Below are 17,209 nucleotides of genomic sequence, written 5' to 3'. Positions count from 1 at the left end.
TCATGTCTACGTGCCAGAATTGTTATATATGTACAAATAATGTGACAATAGACAGTGATTTAACCTTTCTAATTTTTTAATTAGAAAAATTAGAAAAAAATTAGAAAAATTTAAAAAAAAATTAGAAAAATTAGAACAAAAAATTAGAATACAAATATTTTTGCCATTACCAGTTTTTTCTCTTTATGCCATTTAACGTTTTTTTCTTGCTGTGTCTTTTCAAAGATATTTGATTATCCTGATTTGTATGTATCCTGAGAACCAAAGAATAAGGGAGTAATCGCAGAGAAATGCAAATATAATAACAGCTAAAGCTTTCATGGAAAAGTTGACAAAAACAACCTTTTTTATGCAAACTAATAAAAGTCTGACGAAAATGTATTTCAAACTTTTGAATTATACTGCCGCTTGCAACGCTGTATTTTTTTTTATATTCTGAGCTGAATGGATCAAGCACTAAAAATATGGAAGAGCTGACACAAGGACGAGTTCAGCATATTTGCTGTAAATTTTTTGTGAGCCTTTATCGAGCTTTCCATGTGATACAGTATTAAAAAATCTGTTAAATTTCTGATGGGCGGTCAAGGTAACGTGTTAACTTTGATAGGGTCAATTGTCAAAAACTAAATATATTAATATTCAAGATTAATACCTTCTGTTAGTTGATGGTTAGTTTGAATTGGTTTCGTCTTTATTTCTTCTTTTTTTGCTTTGATATTCACCCCTAACACTCTTACACTAAAAATAGCAGAAACTTTATCAAGTTTACTGTGAACCCAAATTTTGCATAGAAAGAGCCATATAGATTTTTTTTCTCTAGTTTGAGATTACCTTTTATTATATTTCATCTCAACCTAATTATCAAGTCTTATACAAACTTTCATAAATTGTAGATGAATAAACATTTATAGCAGTATCTTTTTTAATATATACATAGCAGCTTTAACACAAAAAGAAACTTTTTTTTAATTTATCTAAAAATATCAATGAATTATTGTTCTGTCTGCAACGTATTATATTTCATCCATCTTTCTGAATAACAACGTACCATCCGGTAAATCTTATATCAAACTAATTCTAGGGAAAAAAAACTATCAGATTTATTTATAAGAAAAATTTATATTTCAAGACATTTAGATTTCCTACAAATTCCATTATGATAAGACAAAGGTGATTTTTATTATTTTAGGAAAATTTTTCAATTACGCTAATTAATAGTATATGTTGCTTCTACAATTTTACATTTCCTTCTTTCTCTTTTAATGAATGACCTCCCATTTCTAGTCCCAAATTTGCTGCCCTTAACTAGATTTGTGCTTGCCCTTAATCCCTTAACTTGACACAGATACTTTTCCAAAATTTCTGCTAAAATTTATAATATTCGTTTATTTGCTAAATCGATAAGTTTATGCCAGAAGCCCTCAATTTCACCATTCCTCCTTAACTCACGCAATTAGGCTCAAAAACATTTATCACATTTCTCAAGTCTTCATTGCTTAGATACCTCAATATTTTTTCAGCACATATATATGGTAACTTGGCATAGCCGTTGAGGCTTCTATTGGCCGAATCAAGTAACTCATTCCTTTTCATACCCTTTCTGAAGTTACGCTTTAGCATGCTAGCATATAATGGAAACTCCATTTCGTAGTTTAATGTGTTTGATACTTCCACTACATTTTCATTCCTCATGTATGCTGCTAAAGAGCTTTCTCCTTTTGAAAAAATGTCATAAAATGATATAGTTGAATTAACAATTTTCTTTCTTTTCATGTTGGCTAGTTCTACCTCACATCGATCCCGAAAATCCCCTTCATCCCCATAAAAATCAATATACCCGAGATCCAAATAGCTCTTTATATAACTCATTTCTTCATGATAATTTTCATTTCTTTGACATAAATATAAATTTGCTGCTTTCATTTTTATTATGTGGTGTATAATATGCATATTAGTCTTCATCTTCTCGAAATGGTCAAAATGATATAGATCACGTATATAATTTATCTTATCAAGAACTAAGTTACCACTGGCACACATGATATTTATGTCAGATCCATATTCCAGAAGAATTTTAGCAGATTGCTCCCTCGGAAATAAACAAGCAATATGAAGAGCTGTTCTCCCATATTTGTCTCTAGAGTTAACTCTAGCACCGTGTTCTAGCAATAATTTCAGAGTATGGAATTGTCCTCCAAAAGCAGCTTTATGAAGTGGAGTTTCATCCTTATCTGTTCTTGCATTGACATCAGCTGCATTTTTCAAAAGATAATCAACAATTCGTGATTCACTCCGGAATAAACAAGCACTTACTTGCACTAACTTACCACTGTCACACATGATATTTATGTCAGATCCATATTCCAGAAGAATTTTAGCAGATTGCTCACTCGGGAATAAACAAGCAATATGAAGAGCTGTTCTCCCAGATTTGTCTCTAGAGTTAACTCTAGCACCGTGTTCTAGCAATAATTTCAGAGTATGGAATTGTCCTCCAAAAGCAGCTTTATGAAGTGGAGTTTCATCCTTATCTGTTCTTGCATTGACATCAGCTGCATTTTTCAAAAGATAATCAACAATTCGTGATTCACTCCGAAATAAACAAGCAATATGAAGAGCTGTTCGCCCATCTTTATCTTTAGAGTTAACTCTAGCACCGTGTTCGAGCAATATTTTCAGAGTTTGGAAGTGTCCTTCAGCAGCAGCCTTATGAAGTGGAGTTTCATCATCATTTTTTCTTACATTGACATCAGATCCATTTTTCAAAAAATAATCAACAATTTGTGATTCACTCGGGAATAAACAAGCAATATGAAGAGCTGTTGCCCCATATTTGTCTCTAGAGTTAACTCTAGCACCGTGTTCTAGTAATATTTTCAGAGTATGGAAGTGTCCTTTAGTAGCAGCTTTATGAAGTGGAGTTTCATCCTCATCTGTTCTTGCATTAACATCAGCTCCATTTTTCAAAAGATAATCAACAATTTGTGATTCACTCGGGAATAAACAAGCAATATGAAGAGCTGTTCCCCCATATTTGTCTCTAGAGTTAACTCTAGCACCGTGTTCTAGCAATATTTTCAGACTATGGAAGTGTTCTTTAGTAGCAGCTTTATGAAGTGGAGTATCATCCTCATGTGTTCTTACATTAACATCAGCTCCATTTTTCAAAATATAATCAATAATTCGCGAGTATCCATGTGAAGCTGCTATATGAATTACACTGAGCCCGTTACGGTTTCTTAAACTAACATCAGCTCCATGCTTACAGAGTAATTCTGTGATTTTAAAAGCTTCATTTTTTACTGCTCTATAAAGTGGAGTTTCACCATAAATGTCTTTTGCATCGATCCTAGCACCTTTATCTAAAACCATCTTAACAGCTTCTATATCACCCATATGAATTACCAAATGAAGTGGTGAGTCGTAAAATTGAGCTCCATCAACTGACATTTTATATTCTTTTCTTTCTGTAAGTTAAAGGCAAATAAAAAACTTTTTGAAATCTCTGCAATATATCGGAAAGATGACGTCATGACTTTTGTACTCCTATGATGTGTATGCCCTCTGAAATGATTTTAAATTAAAATTACGTCATTTTATTTGCAAGTAATGGATCACACCACAGTATTACATCATACTACTTGTATTGATTGTCAAATGTGTCACCTGGATTTGTGTGACCTTTTACACCTATTCACAGAGAGTGAGTAGCCTCTTATTAGCGTCTGGAAAAAACGTGTTACGCAACTCTGTTAGCTACTTGGCTGCTAAGTTAGTAAGGTGCTTGGAAAAACCCTTTTACATAACTTTGCTACTAATTCGACTGTCAAATTAGTAAGATGATTGGAAAAGACCCTATTACATAGCTGGGCTAGTAACTTGGCTGTCAAAAAAGTGAAATGGTTAGAAAACCCTGTAACATAACTTGGCTAATACCTTGGCTGTTAGACTAGTAAGATGTTTGGAAAAACCCTATTACTCATTTTGGCTAGTAACTTTTAACCACGTTATTCTCCCCAAACGGGATATTTTTTTTTCTTTCTTTCTTTTCCACAGATAGCTTGGCACTGGAACATCGTAGATAGTTATTCAATGGCTCATTTTAAAGGAAATTAATTGGGTTAAAAATCTATAGTAACTAAAATAAATTATTTCTAAAAGAGAATAAATTTTCCCCCAAAAAACCGCATTTTTGATGTCTTTTCACACTGCAGTCTTTCAAAGATATTTGATTTTTGTATATAAATCATAATCGTATACCAGCGGTAAGATTTGAACCCACGCGTCCGAAGAGACTGGTGGCTAACACCAGCCCCTTGGACCACTCGGCCAATCTGCCTCTCAAAACTAAATATATATGATTACAGTAAAGAAGCTAGCAACCTTGGAAGAGACGATTACGTCCAATGTTAAGAAATATAAAAACCCGTAACTCCTAAAAAAGATTCCGAGAAAAAAAAAGTACACCATTAGAGCCACCTTGTCCAAAACTCCTGTATAGGAAACTTTTTATCCCTTGGCTTGAACAGCAAGGGAAATATATTGGCTTGAAAATCAAGAAAAGTGGCAATTACCGCAACATTCTGCCTAAACGGCGTATTTTTTTTTCTTTCTTTGCAAATATAGCTTGTCACTGGAACATCTTAGAGAGTTGTTCAATGGTTCAATTTATATTACACTAAAAGACGATCAAGGGAATAACATACCCCTGCATTCATTGGACTTAGTTAGCTACTTAATTGCTTGAGATTTGTCTCTGTGTATTTCAAAGAAGAAAAAGCCGTAAGCTTTTTCCTGTTTGTAATGATATAGCATATCCGGGTTGCAGCGGTATCTAGCAACCTAGTAAGAGACGATCACGTCCAATGTTAAGAAATATAAAAACCCATAGCTCCTAAAAAAAAGGGTCAGATCAAAAGAAACAAAGAAACAAAAAGTATACCATTAGAACCGCCTTGTCCAAAACCCCTATGTAGGATACTTTCTGTCCCTTGGATTGAACAGAAAGGGAAATAAATTGGCTTGAAAATCAAGAAAAGTGGCAGCTACTACAACCTTCTGCCTAAACGGGATATTTTTATTTTCTTTTCCACAGATAGCTTGGCACTGGAATATCGTAGAGATTTGTTCAATGGCTCATTTTAGAGGAAATTAATTGGGTTAAAAATCTTTTGCAACTAAAATAAATTATTTCTAAAAGAGAATAAATTTTTCCACTAAAAACTGCATTTTTGATGTCTTTTCTTACTGCAGTCTTACCAAAGAGGTTTTATTTTTGTACATAAATCATAATCGTATACCAGTGGTAAGATTTGACCTCACGCCTCCTAACAGAAAGGTGGCTAACACCAGTGCCTTTGACCAATCGGCCACGATGTCTCTCATAACGATATATGTGAATCCGGGTTGCAGCAGTAGTTAACAACCTATTAAGAGACAATCAGTCCTATGCTAATAAATATTATTAAATTAAACGACGATCATTGGAAAAATTAACCGTGACATACGTTGGAATTAGTTAGCTACTTGATTGTTTGAGGCCCATCATTTACTATTTCAAGAAAGTTTGTAATCTGGTTATTTAATGGTTAATGGTTTTCCGGGTTGTTATAATAAAGAAAGACCTCTTGCCTATACTATATTTTATGCGCGACTTAATTATAGTATAGGTTAGTAATCCGGGTTGAAGCGGTAGCTAGAAACCTAGTAAGAGACGATCACGTCCAATGTTAATAAATATTAGACCGTCATCAGTAGTAAAACTAAACTAAATTATCTAAGCACATTTCAAGATTACAAATTACATAATTCCTCCCCCCCCCCCAGGAGTTATTGTATCGGTTTTACATCTATGACGCATAGAACATTGAAAAATCAACATAACAAAGTATAATACACCCATTGCAATGAGTCTATCTACTAGGTTTAAGATAACTCTAAAACCATTTTACCGAAATCCACATTTATATTGAATAATAGAGATCCTTTATATAATACAAACAGAAAAAACTGATTTTCCAAGTTGTTCTAGGTGGAAAACTGTAATCCTTCTATGTAGGTCTTCGACCATGTTGATTCTAATGGTATACTTTTCATTTTAATCTAACGCCATTTTCGAGGGTCTTAGGCTTTTTTTGAAATCATCATAAATTTTTTTCGCAATGAATTTTTACTTTTTAAGTTACGAGAATAAAAAAGATAATTTTATACTTGCTTTTTTATATTACGAGATTACTCTAAACAATACATACCATTCCTGGATCAGTGTCAGAAGGCAATTTTTCTCATTAGGGAGTTTGTTTAAAAACTTATTTTTTCAATTTTCAGTTATCTTGGGGTTAGTTTGCCTTTTACTAGGTTTTCTTAACAAATTTTTTAACTTTTTGGTCTATTGGCTGCGGCTCGCCATTTACAAGGTTGCAGGCAAAGCTGTAACCGTGATTTAGAATTTGCTCTTTACTAAAATGGTTCAAAATGTATTTTTGTTCAAACGAATTGTGCTTTTTAATTATTGTAAATTGTCATTTTTTTTGTCATCCTATAGGCTGTTTTACGTACTATATATAATTGACGATACAGATTAGGGAATCATTGCTATGAAACTGGTATTATTTTACATTAGCTAAATTTAATCAGGTTTAATTTTCAAAAATTAACATTCTAATCAAAGGAAATGTTCGAAAACTGAAAAAGTTGTGGTGAAAAAATGAGTACTTCAACTTGTAAAATTAGTTTAGGAGGGACATTACCCAAAGAACTTGTTCTGAGAATATATAATAAAGCCTTTTGAAAAGTATTGCTTGATGTTGGGGTATGCAAAAGGCCGTAAAGTAAAGTTGTGGGTGAAAAGGATGAGTACTTCAACTTGTAGAATTTGTTTAGGAAGGACATTACGTAAAGAACTTGTTCTGAAAAGATATAATAAAGCCTTTTGAAAAGTATTGCTTGGTGTTGGGCTGTGCATTATATTAAGGAACGAGCTATAGCCTATAGTAACAGGACTATAAAGTAGAGCCAACAGCTGCTGGTACAACTAAGTAAAGCGTTACAACTAAACAACTAGCTGAAGATAAAACTAAACCAACCGCTGAAGATACAACTAAGCCAACAGCTACAGGAAAAACTAAGCCAACGGTTGTAGGTGGAACAAAGCCAGCAGCAATAAGATGAGCTAAGCCGACAGCTTCAGGGGTAACTTAGCCAACAGCTGTAGCTACAACTAAGCCAGCAATTATAGGTTCAACAAATTCTACCGTTACAGTTACAACTAAGTCAACATCTCCAGGTACAACTAAGCCAACAGTTTGAGGTGCAACTAAGCCAACAGCTGCAGGTAAAATGAAGCCAACAGCTGCAGGTATTACTGTGCCAACATCTACAGGTACAACTAAAGGAACAGCTGTAGGTACAACTAAGTCATCAGTTGCAGGTAAAATTAAGCCAACAGCTGCAGGTACAACTAAAACAACAGCTGCAGGTACAACTAAACCAACAGCTGAATCAAACAGTTTTAGCTAACTAAGTCAAATGTATGCAAGGGTTTGTTATTCCAATGATCGTCTTTTAATGTAAATAACCCAATTAATTTCCTTTAAAATGAGCCATTGAACAACACTACGATGTTCCAGTGCCAAGCTATCTGTGGAAAAGAAAAAAAGAAAAAAAATCCCATTTAGGCAGAATGTTGTAGTAGCTGCCACTTTTCTTGATTTTCAAGCCAATATATGTCCCTTGCTGTTCAAGCCAAGGGACAGAAAGTTTTCTATAGAGGGGTTTCGGACCAGGCGGTTCTAATGGTGTACCTTTTGTTTTGATCTGACTCCTTTTATAGGAGCTATGGGTTTTTATATTTCTTAACATTTCACGTGATCGTTCCATACTAGGTTGCTAGCTACCGCTGCAACCTGGATTACCGCCGGTATGCGATTATGATTTATGTACAAAAAAAAATATCTTTGAAAAGACTGCAGTATGAAAAGACATCAAAAATGCAGTTTTTAATTGAAAAATTTATTCTCTTTTAGAAATAACTTATTTGAGTTACAAAATATTTTTAACCCAACTAATTTCCTTAAAAATGAGCCACTAAACAACCTTCTACGATGTTCCAGTGCCAAGCTATATGTGGAAAAGAAAAAAAAGAAAACAAAATATCCCGTTTAGACAGAATGTTGTAGTAGCTGCCACTTTTCTTGATTTTCAAGCCAATATATTTCCCTTGCTGTTTAAGCCAAGGGACACAAAGTTTCCTATATAGGGGTTTCGGACAAGGCGGTTCTAAGGGTGTACTTTTTGTTTTGATCTGACTTTTTTTTTTAGGAGCTATGGGTTTTTATATTTCTTAACATTGGACGTGATCGTCTCTTACTAGGTTGCTAGCTACCGCCGCAACCCAGACTACCGCTGCAACCCGGATAAATTTAAAAAAAAAATTCAAGAAAATAACTTAAAAAAAGGAAAGCTATAATGAAAAAATTAAATTCTCTGCGAGGTTGTACCGAAGAACGCATAAGGACAAAGGTAAAAATTACATTCAGAAATACAAGAAGATGGCAAAAATGCAGGCTGTTCTTCGTAAATTGAGAAACATTTTATGCATGTTTTACCAGGATCAAGAAAAGTATTCAAAATTACAGATTAAAATTCTCTTTGAAAGAGCGGATGCTGTTGAAAAGTCGGCTAGAAATGCTTTGGCAAAGCTTCATAGCAATATCCAAAAGAAATGTTGTCAGTTTAATGAAAAGCTTCTAAAGTATGGACTGGCAACTGCGGAACAGTTTATAGATGCAATGGAAAATGTTCGACAACACAGTGAATATACAGAGGCGTACTTCTTAGAAAATTCGTATATTAATTTTGGAAGGAGCAATTGCAGTTTACGTAGCAGCAACAAAAATATATATACAAGCATACCTATCAACAGCGAAGAAAAAGCAATGTTTTTCAATTATGGCGAAAACGAGCCTGTCAGGGTTATTAGTATGTGTGTTTGTAAGACTAATGATTCTGAACAAATTCCTGGAACACCGATTCAAGAAAAAAGCATTTCTAACTGTGTTTTAAACAGTTCTTTTAGTTTTACTGAATATTTGGCAAAAAATTCTCTGTGTAGTAGAACAAACTGTCCTGAAAAGTACGAGACAACTATTGAAAAATGCTCTGAATCTAGATCTGACAAGGAAATTATGATGGCTGAAGTCACCTATAACAATCTGAGTAAACATTCAAAACCAAAAATTGGGCAGCAGGTTACTTGGCAATGTCACCCTTATATCTGCAAGCTCTATCCGACAGATATTGAATTATGTCAAATTCTTTTTGATATCCTTGAAAATAATATAGCATTAAAATTTTCAACTGACAAAGTGGTTAATTTCTACCTTGGCGGCTTGGATTATTGTGAAATCAATTACAGGGACAGAAGAAAGCATGGGCATTCGTTATACTGTAGCCCAAATGAGGGATGTCAGAGCTATTCGCGTTCTCTAAGGGCACTAGCTCCAAATTTTCCTGTCTTGATTATAGTAAAGAACGAACTATAGCCTATTGCAATTGAACTACAAAGCATACCATTAGACTAATATGAAGGATGGGTTTAGTTAATAATAGTCTTTCTAAAGATATATCAATGATGTCGTAATCGTAGGTTGTAGTCAGGACGTCTCTTACTACTTTCAAATTAAGAAAAAGCCTAGGGCTTTTTCCTGTTTGTAATCAAACATTACATTAAGGACCAATATAGTTCATCATAAATGGTATTTGTTAATTAGTTTTTTTTTACATAATTATCCATTATTACGTAAAATGCAGTAATTTTTTTTAATTACTTTATAAGGAACGAACTGTAGCCCATAGTAACTGAGGTATTAAATCAAACAGTTCGCGGTCATAATAAAGAGCTGTGTAATGGATCATTTTAAAGGAAATTGCTGTATTTAGAAACCTTTTGTAATTAAAAAAATAATTATTATAATAAAATAAATTGTTAAGATACCTTAAAGAACTAACTCTAGGCCATAGTAACTAAATCAATTTTGAATCTGGGTTGCAGCGGTAGCTAGCAACCTAGTAAGAGACGATCACGTCCAATGTTAAGAAATATAAAAACCCATAGTTCCTAACAGAGGAGTCAGATCAAAACAAAATTACAATAAAGAACGACACCTAACCCATGTTAACTGAAACATAAATAGGGATTATGTAATTGCTATCCGGGTTGCAGCGGTAGCTAGCAACCTAGTAAGAGACGATCAAGTCCAATGTTAAGAGATAATATAAAATTGAGAAATATAAAAACCCATAGATCCTAAAAAAGGAGTCGGATCAAAACAAAAAGTACACCATTAGAACCACCTTGTCCGAAAACCCTATATAGGAAACTTTCTGTTATTTGGCTTGAACAGCAAGGGAAAAATATTGGCTTGAAAATCAAGAAAATTTACTTTAACCACGTTATTCTCCAAAAACGGCATATTTTTTTCTTTCTCTTTTTTTTTCTTTTCCACAGATAGGTTGGCACTGGAACATCGTAGAGAGTTGTTCAATGGCTCATGTTAAAGGAAATTGGGTTAAAATCCGGGTTGCATTGGTAGCTAGCAACCTAGTAAGAGACAATCACGCCCCATAGTAAAAACTAATGTAACCCATAACTTCTGAAAAAAGATTCATATTAAAACAAAAAGTACAATATTAGAACCACCTTGTCCAAAACTTCTATATAGCAAACTTATCATTCTTTAGCTTGAATAACAAAGAAAATATATTGACTTGAAAATCAAGAAAATATACTTTAACCAAGTTATTCTCCACAAACGGGATATTTTTTTCTTTCCGCTTTTTATTTCTCCTCAGCTAGCTGGGCACTGGAAAATCATAGAGAGCTGTATAATAGCTCATTTTAAAGAAAATTGCTATATCTAGCCACTTTTATAATTAAAAATAAAATACTTTTTAAAGTAGAATCAATTTTGTCAAAAAAAATTGCATTTTTGATTTATTTTCATGCTGCAGTCTTTTCAAAGATATTTGAATTTTAAAGCAATCAAACAGTTCATGGTAATGAACTCTATAGTAAAAATAATAGCTACTTGTCACAATAGTAAACAAACTCTAAAGAACAAAATTTTGGTACCAATAGATACATCAAAGCAAACAGTTCATGATAACTAACTGTATGTTGTGTAGTAAGAGCAACTCTTCTCAATAGTAAAACTTGCTACATCTAGCTCCTTTTGTAATTAAAGATAAAATATTTTTTAATAGTTCCGGTTTGCAGCGGTAGCTAAAATCTTATCCAGGTTGCAGTGGTAACTAGCAATCTGGGTTGTAGTGGTAGCTAGCCCCCTAGTAAGAGACGATCACGTTCAATGTTAAGAAATTTAAAAACCCCTAACTCCTAAAAAAAGAGCCAGAACAAAACAAATAGTACACCATTAGAACCGCCTTTTCTGAAACTTTCTTTTCCACAGATAGCTTGACACTGGAACATCGTAGAGAATTGTTCAATGGCTCATTTTAAAGGAAATCTCTAGATCTAGTGACATTTGTACTTATTTTGTTTTTAAATAGAATCAATTTCTTACGAAAACTTAATTTTGTATGTACAATATTGATCAATGACGTCATAGTCGTTGGAAGTAGTTTGTACATGCTAACTACCCGACGTGAGATTTAATATGTATTTCCAGACCAAAAAATCTAATTTTCTTATATATCTTATTGATTAGTTTAGAATTGCTAAAGTTATTATGTAAACTGCAAAAATATTTATGATATCTGAGCAATAATTTTAATCTTTTCATTCAAACGAACAAAATACCTGAAAATTTAAAAATTAGTTTCATTTTTTGCTAGGTTATTGGTGCTTGATACAAGAAAATTATAATAGGATAATTAAAATAGTAATAAGAGTTCTTCTAAGCAAGCTATACGTAATTAAAAAAAACAGTACTACACAAAAAACAGAGATAGCATCTTGAAAAGAGAAAAGCAAAGGTATTCAACCAACAAGGCGTATCGAGATAAAGAAAATTAATAGTGACAAACAGCATTATTATAATCTGGGTTGCAGCGGTAGCTAGCAACCTAGTAAGAGACGATCACGTTCAATGTTAAAAAATATAATCCGGGTTGCAGCGGTAGCTAGCTGCCCAGTAAGAGACGATCACGTCCAATGTTAAGAAATAAAAAAACCCTTAACTCCTTACAAAGAGTCAGATTAAAACAAAAAGTACACCATTAGAACCGCCTGTTCCGAAACCCCTGTACAGGAAACTTTCTGTCATTTGGCTTGAAAAGCTAGGGAAATATATTGGCTTGAAAATCAACTAAATTGACTTTAACTACCTTATTCTCCACAAACGGCATATTTTTTTCTTCTTTTCCACAGATAGCTTGGCACTGGAACATCGTAGAGAGTTGTTCAATAGCTCATTTTAAAGGAAATTAATTGGATTAGAAATCTTTAGTAACTAAAATAAATTATTTCTAAAAGAGAATAAATTTTTCCACCAAAAACTGCATTTTTGATGTCTTTTAATGCTGCAGTCGTTTCAAAGATATTTGATTTTTGTACATAAATCATAATTGTATACCAGCGGTAATATTTGGACCCACACCTCCGAAGAGACTGGTGGCTATCCGGGATGCAGCAGTAGCTAGCAACCTAGTAAGAGACGATCACGTCCAATGTTAAGAAATATAAAAACCCATAGCTCCTAAAAAAGGAGTCAGATCAAAAAAAAATACACCATTAGAACCGCCTTATCCGAAACCCCTGTACAGTAAAATTTTTGTCCCTTGGCTTGAACAGCAAGGGAAATATATTGGCTTGAAAATCAAGAAAAGTGGCAGCTACTACAACATTCTGCCTAAACGGGATATTTTTTTTCTTTCTTTTCCAGAGACAGCTTGGCACTGGAACATCGTAGAGAATTGTTCAATACCTCATTTTAAATGAAATTAATTGGGTTACAAATCTATAGTAACTAAAATAAATTATTTCTAAAAGAGAATACAATTGTCCACGAAAAACTGCATTTTGATGTCTTTTCACACTGTAATTAACTAGACCCTTCCTTCATATTAGTCTAATAGTGTGCTTTTTGTTCAATTGCTCTCTCAATTTGCTCTCAATTTTCTCAATTAGTGTGCTTTTTGTTCAATTGCTCTCTCAATTTGCTCTCTCAATTTTCGCATCTCGATACGCCTTGTCGGCTAAATACCTTTGATTTTCTCTTTTCAAGATGTTGTCTCTGTTTTTTTGTATAGTACTGTTTTTTTAAATTATTTACATTAAAAGACGATCCCTGAAATAAAAAACCATTCCATACATTCGACTTAGTTAGCTACTTGATTGTTTGAGTTTCGTCTCTTACTATTTAAAAGAAGAAAAAAGCCGTAGGCTTTTTCCTTTTTGTATTTATAGTTAAAAAACGAACTCAAGCCCAAAGAAACTGAACCCTGTGGTTCATTCATCTGGGTTGCAGCGATAGCTAGCAACCTAGTTAGAGACGATGACGTCCAATGTTAAGAATTATAAAAACCCATAACTCCCAAAAATAAGACTCAGATCAAAACAAAAAGTAAACCATTAGAACCGCCTTGTCCAAAACCCCTGCATATGAAACTTTCTGTTCCTTGGCTTGAACAGCAAGGAAAATATATTTGCTTGAGAATCAAGAAACGTAGCAGCTACTACAGCATTCTGCCTAAACAGGATATTTTTTCTTTTTCTTTCTTTTCCACAGATAGCGTGGCACTGGAACATCGTAGAGGGTTGTTCAATAGCTCATTTCAAAGGAAATCAATTAAGTTATAAGCCTTTTGTAACTAAAACAAATTATTTTTAAAACAGAATAAATTTTTCCACTAGAAACTGCATTTTTTATGTCTTTTCATCCTGCAGTCTTTTCAACGATATTTGATTTTAAAGCAATCAAACAGTATGTGGTAAAGTTATATTACTCCTTGTAAGAAACCATAGCTAAACAACCTAGTAAGAGACGATCAATCTCGTCTAATGTTAAGAAATATAAAAACCCATAACTCCTGAAATTCTTGTATAGTAAGAGCAACTCGTCTCAATAGTAACCGAAACTTTTTACATTAAAAAACAATCATTGGATATTACATAAAGCATCGGCGTGTTTCATTATAAATTATATCCGGGTTGCAGCGGTAGCTAGCAACCTAGTAAGAGACGATCACGCCCCATAGTAAATACTAAAGTAACCCATAACTCCTGAAAACAGAGTCAGATCAAAACAAAAAGTACTCCATTAGAACCGCCTTGTCCAAAACCCTTATAAAGGAAACTTACCACCCTTTGGCTTGAATAACAAAGAAAATATATTAGCTTGAAAATCAAGAAAATTTACTTTAACCACGTTATTCTCCACAAACGGGATATTTTTTTCTTTATTCTTCTTCTTCTTTTCCACAGATAGCTTGGCACTGGAACATCGTAGAGAGTTGTTCAATTGCTCATTTTAAAGGAAATCTCTAGATCTAGTGCCATTTGTACTTATTTTTTTTTTATTAATTATTTTTTACGAAAATATACATTTATTTATGAGGCAGCCTGGCCGAGTGGTCCAAGGCACTGGTGTTAGCCACCAGTCTCTTTGGAGGCGTGGGTTCAAATCTTACCGCTGGTATACGATTATGTTTGAAAGCCTGCAGTGTGAAAAGACATCAAAAATGCAGTTTTTGCTGGAAAAACTTATTCTCTTTTAGAAATAATTTATTTTAGTTAGTATAGATTTTTAACCCAATTAATTTCCTTTAAAATGTGCCATTGAAAAACTATCTACGATGTTCCAGTGCCAAGCTATCTCTGGATACAAAAAAAAAAATATCCCGTTTAGGCAGAATGTTGCAGTAGCTGCCACTTTTCTTGATTTTCAAGCCAATATATTTCCCTTGCTGTTCAAGCCAAGGGACAAAAAGTTTACTATACATGGGTTTCGGGGTAGGCGGTTCTAATGGTGTACTTTTTGTTTTGATCTGACTCCTTTTTTAGGAACTATGGGTTTTTATATTTCTTAACATTGGACGTGATCGTCTATTACTAGGTTGCTAGCTACCGCTGCAACCCAGATAACAAATGTTACCGCTGGTATAAGATTATGATTTATGTACAAAAATCAAATATCTTTGAAAAGACTGCAGTATGAAAAGACATCAAAAATGCAGTTTTTAGTGGAAAAATTTATTCTCTTTTAGAAACAAATTATTTTAGTTACAAAAGATTTTTAATCCAATTAATTTGCAGAAGGAAAGGTTCGGAAGAAAGCTTCTTTCGTTAAAGATTGATTTACTGATTGTTATTAATTTTTAATATCTGATTGTTTTTGTTTGTTTCAACTTAAGAAGCTCATACAATCATATTTTAAATTCACTGCCCTTGGTACTTTGAATCATTCTGCATAGGAATAGTTTGAAGGTAGAAACAAGGAAAGGTTCAGAGGACAGCTACTTTCACTAAAGATTGACATCATAATTCCTTCTAATTTTTTATTATTTTAATTGTGTTGTTAGTTTCTGCTTAACTGGTTCAAACAATTATTTCTTAATTTCACTGTCCTTGGTACTTTGAGTCATTCTGCATAGGACTAGTTGGAAGGTAGAAAGAAGGAATGGTTTGGAAGGAAGCTTCTTTCATTAAAGATTGGCTTCCTGATTTTTCCTAAGTCTTTAATATTTGAATATTATTGTTAGTTTCTACTTAACCGACTCATTCAATCATATTTTATTTCACTGTCCTTGATACTTTGAATCATTTTTCATAGGAATAGTTTGAAGGCAGAAAGAAGGAAAGCTTCTCAGGACAGCTACTTTCACTAAAGATTGACATCCTGATTCTGTCTATTGTTTTAATATTTGAGTTGTATTTTTAGTTTCTACTTAAATGGTTCAAACAATCATATTTTAATTTCACTGTCCTTGGTACTTCAAATTATTCTGTATATATAAAGTTTGAAGGCAGAAAGAAGAAAAGCTTAATTTAGCAATATTGTCAAGGATAAACGAGAAGTTCTAATATCATTTTCTGTATGCCACTAGCACTCTTTATTGTACATATTAGCACTATTCTTTTTTTCTTTTTCTGACTTGGATTCTCTTGGACTTGGAAAACTATTTTTTATTAGTACGGATGTATCAATGGTACTCTATGCTTGCACTTAGACACTACGCATATGTCCCAATGGTACTCTTTGGCTAGTTATCGACACTACCTAGTTTATTGTATTAATTAAATCAGTGATTTTCACACATTGGAAGGATAAGCACCTGAGTCACATTTAAAAAAGTAAAAATGAATTATTCGAGGAAAGTGTATGCACGTGATAAAATTATCGTGGCGTTGAATGCTGACAAGGAGAAGTATTTGAACTAAGAAACAAGTACAAGTGGTAACACTATCGGAAATGTATGCACATGTTTTCATGACAGTGAGAGTTTAGATTTCTTTGGAGCACCCAAATCATTCTACAATGGTTATGGTGGATATGTGAGAGTGAGATATCCGGAGATGATACTCTTCAAAGAGAATGTCAACATGAAACAATAGTTTACGATGAGAGGCAACTTCTTGCTTATGGTTCTGGTAATACGTTACCTGTTGATAGATCGTATCGTCATCTTCCTGGTATAAATATTCAACGGAAGGTAAAAAGAAGACAGGCATACTCTTCTAGCAACATTACAAGCCATATCTTGTCTACGTCCCAAAATTGTTATATATGTAAAAATAATGTGACAATAGACAGTGATTTAACCTTTCCAATTTTTTAATTAGAAAAATTAGAAAAAAAATTAGAAAAATTTAAAAAAAAATTAGAAAAATTAGAACAAAAAATTAGAATACAAATATTTTTGCCATTACCAGTTTTTTCTCTTTATGCCATTTAATGTTTTTTTCATGCTGTGTCTTTTCAAAGATATTTGATTATCCTGATTTGTATGTATCCTGAGAACCAAAGAATAAGGGAGTAATCGCGGAGAAATGCAAATATAATAACAGCTAAAGCTTTCATAGAAAAGTTGACAAAAACAACCTTTTTTATGCAAACTAATAAAAGTCTGATGAAAATGTATTTCAAACTTTTGAATTATACTGCCGCTTGCAACGCTGTATTTTTTTTTATATTCTGAGCTGAATGGATCAAGCACTAAAAATATGGAAGAGCTGACACAAGGACGAGTT

General features: G+C 33.2%; 3 protein-coding genes across 6 annotated transcripts in view; 2 read left to right on the top strand and 1 right to left on the bottom strand.

Moving 5' to 3' along the window:
- Window positions 1-17,209, top strand: part of LOC148956594 (protein white-like) — a 502,792-nt gene that overhangs the window by 224,945 nt on the left and 260,638 nt on the right. The window lies entirely within an intron of this gene.
- Window positions 1-17,209, top strand: part of LOC148956595 (peroxisomal targeting signal 1 receptor-like) — a 251,485-nt gene that overhangs the window by 136,107 nt on the left and 98,169 nt on the right. The window lies entirely within an intron of this gene.
- Window positions 1,441-3,450, bottom strand: LOC148956596 (uncharacterized). The gene has a single exon (XM_089097697.1). It carries the CDS (start codon window positions 3,448-3,450, stop codon window positions 1,441-1,443), a length of 2,010 nt encoding a protein of 669 aa, XP_088953823.1.

The sequence above is a fragment of the Artemia sp. Qi Xiang Cuo genome, chromosome 1 (assembly GCF_049724085.1).
Source record: "Artemia sp. Qi Xiang Cuo chromosome 1, ASM4972408v1, whole genome shotgun sequence".
NCBI classification, from domain to species: Eukaryota; Metazoa; Arthropoda; class Branchiopoda; order Anostraca; family Artemiidae; genus Artemia; species Artemia sp. Qi Xiang Cuo.
Note: the sequence above shows the minus strand (reverse complement) of the source record. Positions and strands in the feature narration are given on the sequence as shown.